At 35.7% G+C, this 5253-nt stretch overlaps 1 protein-coding gene across 1 annotated transcript; it reads right to left on the reverse strand.

Moving 5' to 3' along the window:
- Nucleotides 1-2007: 2007 nt before the first annotated feature.
- LOC109705855 lies at nucleotides 2008-3156 on the reverse strand. Its single transcript, XM_020226635.1, has 5 exons — nucleotides 3099-3156; nucleotides 2686-3012; nucleotides 2562-2610; nucleotides 2365-2457; nucleotides 2008-2095 (listed from the first exon to the last, which is right to left on the reverse strand). The coding sequence occupies exons 2-5, from the start codon at nucleotides 2941-2943 to the stop codon at nucleotides 2028-2030; spliced, it is 468 nt and encodes a 155-aa protein (XP_020082224.1). The 5' UTR covers nucleotides 2944-3012; nucleotides 3099-3156; the 3' UTR covers nucleotides 2008-2027.
- Between the last annotated feature and the right edge of the window lie 2097 nt (nucleotides 3157-5253).

Here is a 5253-nt window from a genome sequence, read left to right on the forward strand (position 1 = left end):
CACCCCTGTACGTCCAAGGCGTCACAATCCATACAAAGCGCGAGGTTCCAACCAGGACAATATACAACCAATGATTGCATAAGGAAGGTATCGAAAACATAAATGCAACTATGCTATTACATGCATACATCTCACATACATTTTTATTTACATATTACATTACATTTTTAACTCTTTTTAACTTTCAAATACAATCCAACTTTAACATAATTATTACAAATTAGTTCTTTTCTTTTCTTACATCCCTAAGTAGCCGACTCAGGGTACCGCTATCTCTGGTCTCGGTGGTGGGGCGCTATCTATAGAGCTACGCTCTCGCCTCGCGCCGCGGGGCCGCTCACGTGTGAACCTGTACCCCCAAAAACAATACGGGGATGAGAACTATTGTCCATAGTTCCCGGTGGGTACGACCACCCAAGAAAAAAGCTCGACCCACCGGGTCCAAATGAGGCACTGCAAACATGTTAGTCCAACAGATATCCACAAATATTTAATGCAAATATTAAATACATGTTTATGCCTCAAGACATGCAATATGTAATGTATGCAACAATGCAAGTAGATCATCTGATTCTACTCTCTATCCCGCTATCCATAGCTTTTCTACAATTTATACATCTTGTCATTTTACATCATTCGTTATTTGCTTCTAAGGTTTTCCTCTACCTTAGCGAAGCTAACCACCCGACTCGGCCTCGAGTCAATCATGTGCGGGATACCGCACACAACCAGGCTCGAGGTGATGGACGTCTCACATACACCTTAGTCCTAAATCCACTCGGCTGTGTTACCAAATCCATAGCTCATAATGCATACTTGATGTACATTCACTTGGCCTTTACCCAATCGCATCGAGGTTCACCCAGTTCCCCCCGAACTCACAACCCAAAATTCCTATCATTCGGGGAGGCTCCAAGCACTATAACCCGAGGGACCGTCTTCGGGAACTGCGCTCCCCGTGGTGACAATTCCGGAATGCACCGCTTGAAGGGGAGCTACCACCCTCAAGCCAAGACTCAATGTGAGTATAATCCAATTCCCAATTTGGGAATGTATAGCCACAAGCCACAATGCCACAAATGCCACAATGTCATAACAGGTTTCTACCTTGTCACATATGCCACTCTTTAAGCCACACTTGTCATAAGTCATGATGTCTCTAGGTTCACATCGTTATGTCAAATGCTACAATGTCTCTATGTTCTCATTGTTATGTCAAATGCCACAATGCAACTATGGAAGTTATCCATAAATTGAGCTGTTAACCACATGATTTGAACAGTTCATAAGAAATTCCAATACAGTACTATGCTAACTATGGAAGTTACCTTTATTGAGGTCTTAATCATATGGAAATAGTCAATTAGACATCAACTAAAAGCAATTTCATCCACAATTAATACAAGGTTTAGAGTAGAATCTGCTATATTAAGTTACGATCAGCTCAAGCATCCAAGGGGTAGATCCAGTGATTTTGGCAATCTTAATAGCACAAACAGGATTTATAATGCCGCACAAAGCTCAAGAGAACGAAATCTTAGATGGAGGAGAAAAAGTTACTATCATGGTTATGAAGAAAACAGCCAAAATGAGGCAACTTCAATCAAACAACTTGTATCAGGTTAGAGAAGACAATGCATGAACACTCAATAGGTTTAAGCTAACCAAGCTAGAAGCATAACCAGAGCAGCTCAACAAAAGAGCAAGTTAGAAGAAGAAAAAGGAATATTTTGCAGAAATCATAGTGCTTATTATAATTAAAATTTTGAGTACAATAATAAAAGTACATTTTTTGGATTCTTGATCACAAGTTGATGGCAGATCTAGTTAATGGTTTTTACGACTTGTACAATAGATCAATGAATACGACAATGAAGGGTTAAACCATTAAAGTGAGCTATGATGAAATATGCATATGATGAAATTTAACCGATAAGTAATTAAACTACTAAAGTGAGCTATAAGTTATTTTAAGTTTTTAACATGGCATTGCATAGAGATATGGATCAAACATACCTTAGTTAGCCTCAATTTAAAGTCCTCCTACAGTCATCAGTACTAACACCCAAGCTAAATACATGTACTTTCTCCAAACCTGCAATATAGAAGCTGCGAAACATAATAAATTCAAAAGAATAGTTTGATTTGTTTATATTTAAAATTGAAAATTTTCAATGCATTATAATGATAACTCTTGTAGTGAAATAACATACCGTTTATGGTTATTTTAGATGATTTTCATCTCCACACTTAGTTTGTCCATAACTTTTTACTATACAATGTGAGAAAAAATATTATGTCTAACCAACATAAGAAATAGATTAAAACAAAGATAGCAATGAATATAACTAATAAAACTCATACGATAGCGACGTCGCTTGCGAGGTTGGGCAGTCTCAGTAGCTTGAACTCCTTGCTGCTCCAATACACTTGTACCTTTGCCATCTCTACTATTTTCTGCAATACGAATTTGATTATTATTATTAACCTAACACCTCAATATGAATCAACCACAAACAAATCAATTAAATTATAATCTCAAATCGACAAGTTGACAATACCTGATGCACTTGATCTCTCTAAAATTATATCTTCAGCAATCTTTTCAACCTATAATAAAAAGAATATAAGACTTTTATTCAAAAGATTAAAAGCTAACAAAATAACATATTAACGATACGTAACTTGTGAAGAACAAATATTTGATTGTTGGGATAAAAGGAATGCCACTTTCTCCTCTATGAATTTTAATCTGTCTTTAAGATCACGTATTTCCTCTTTATCCCTTAAAATTTCTTCTTCCGGAACCATCCTTAGCCGCTGAGATGTGTTAATTGATGAGGTACCAAACATAGAAGGAGTTGGGCCGAATCCTACACCACGAACACGGCCATGCCGTTCTTTGCCTATCACTTCGGCATAAGCATCAGTAGCTGCCCACATTAAGCTTCCTCCTGAGCTACCAGTTTGTGAGACATCTACTTCTTTTTGGTTGAGTGGCTCCAGCTTTTCCTATAGTATAGAAAGTATAAAACAATTATAATAAGATTAGCTAAGAAAATATGACTAATTTAATTACAGAGTCATATAAAACATACAATTTTGTTTTTTGCTAATTCTGTAACAGGTTCTCCATTTTTCTTTTTGTGATGCACCACATATNTGGATAAGACTTGATGCTATCATTTGTTAATGACAGATTACCCACATATGATAACCTCTTGAACAATTAAATTAAAACAGTACTAGAAATAAACATTTGTCGTATCAGGTCATACCTTCGAACCTTCAAAGAAGTTCCTGCTGAATGTTGCAAACCAACATATCTTACCCTATCACCTGGATAAGCCATTTAACGAAAAACTCAATTAGAGATGCATGTTGTAACAACGAAGAGAAACACAATTATACGACTTTGATAATGCAGTTGATGGTTCTTGTCTGGACAAAGATTGGCAGCCATAGTGTGCTCCCGACTAGAAGCTGAACTCTTAATTTGTGAGGAATCAAGTAATTCAGCTTTTAGACTAAGCGAGAAAACCTCAAAGATATCTTTCTTCATACCTTCTTTATAGGGTTCCAACTCCTTGGAAGATAGTCCCTGAAACAAAGAGAAGTTTTTCTTTTCTGAATTTTCATTCTAACCAATTACCCAAAATATACGTGATTTGCAATCTTAAACAGAGAAGAAGAGAAAATAGTAAATAACAATTTTGTCTTAAGGGAGATAATTATGGCATCCCACTTAAATTATGAAATTCAAACCAAGATTACATATATACCCCACTTTTCCTTACATAAACTGTGCCCTTACATATATCAGAAGTGCCTCATAAATCCTCACAACATATCAGTAATTCTTTTCTGCAATGGCATTTTACATGGAGAAATTATTGCCGCACAAGGTGTATCCGTACATTTCATGCATTGCTCTCAATTTTGAAAACCTATTACCTAGACATCAAGTAGTTACAAAAATCAAAGGCAAAGAAAGAGAAATTGTTCGACAAGCAAGAATAGGTATCCACAATTTATGATTTTCGATATGCAGGCCTTTTGAATTCTAGCTTCGATTGGTATAATGTTTAAATAACTTCCAATAATATCAAAATAAACTGACTAGTCTTAAATAAATAAATGTGCATGAAGACGAGATTATGTCAATGACATCAGTCTTTGGGGAAAGGCTCCTCATGTCTAATCAAAAGAAAATACTCAATCACCTTTGAAGATAAGGCTAATCAGATGTCATAATAAATGCACAGACATCACGATTGTCCGACACTATTGAACAATACGGGTGTTCTTGGTCAGCTATATAAACATCCAAGGTTTTCTATCAACTCATGAATGGAGTTGAACAGAACTGGATTACATAATCCTCTGATGAAAGAAGTGGAAAATGTTTCAGAGGCACTAATCATAAACTAATACATATATGTATAGAGTAGCTGTACATGTGGGCGCTACCTACTGTACCTAGGTGGAAAGATTTGGATTATAAAAAAAAATGAATGTATAGTTAATTGCTCTGATCAAACACTCTGTTTGACCATATTTTTGTTTACTTCTATCAATGAGAGCACATTTCTGAAATATTCTTTTCTTTAAGCCAAGTTTTAACCTTATTATTATTTTGTAGTCATAGGTAACATTAAAAAAGCAAATTAAGAACCAGGTGGGGTCGTAACAAGAAATATATGAAAAATGAAGCTCTCTCGCTCACACAAACACACACATGCGCGCGCACACAAATTAAAGCTTATAATTAATTGATGTAATGAAAAGACAATAGCTAAGTTTTTTTTTTTTTTTTTTTTTTGATAAATGCTCGGAGGTTATATATACACAAACATTTCTCTTGAAATTAACGAGAATCAAAATCATATTACTATGCCCAGAAGAAAGGTTCCCAGAATAATATCTACATTATAGTGGCATTGCATGCAGAGTGACTCCAACGCTACATTGCCTAATAAAAATTTGTTCAATCAATCAGTGTTAATGAAGCACAAAAGAGGCCTAAATTTCGGTTCCGAAGCAGATTTAAAAGAGATGAGCATGTAGATGATCGAACACTATCAAAAAACTAGAAAATATCTCCCACAAATCGCAAGCGAATCCAAAAATTAACTCCTGAAACCCCCGACTACGAACACTTCGGCTTAATTGAGAAGCTATTAGAGATCAAATTGAGCTAACACTGTGAGATGATCAAAGCCAAAAGTGAAAGAAAAATCAATAGCTCACCTC

This window comes from Ananas comosus, unplaced genomic scaffold (genome assembly GCF_001540865.1).
Source record: "Ananas comosus cultivar F153 unplaced genomic scaffold, ASM154086v1, whole genome shotgun sequence".
Classification (NCBI taxonomy): domain Eukaryota; kingdom Viridiplantae; phylum Streptophyta; class Magnoliopsida; order Poales; family Bromeliaceae; genus Ananas; species Ananas comosus.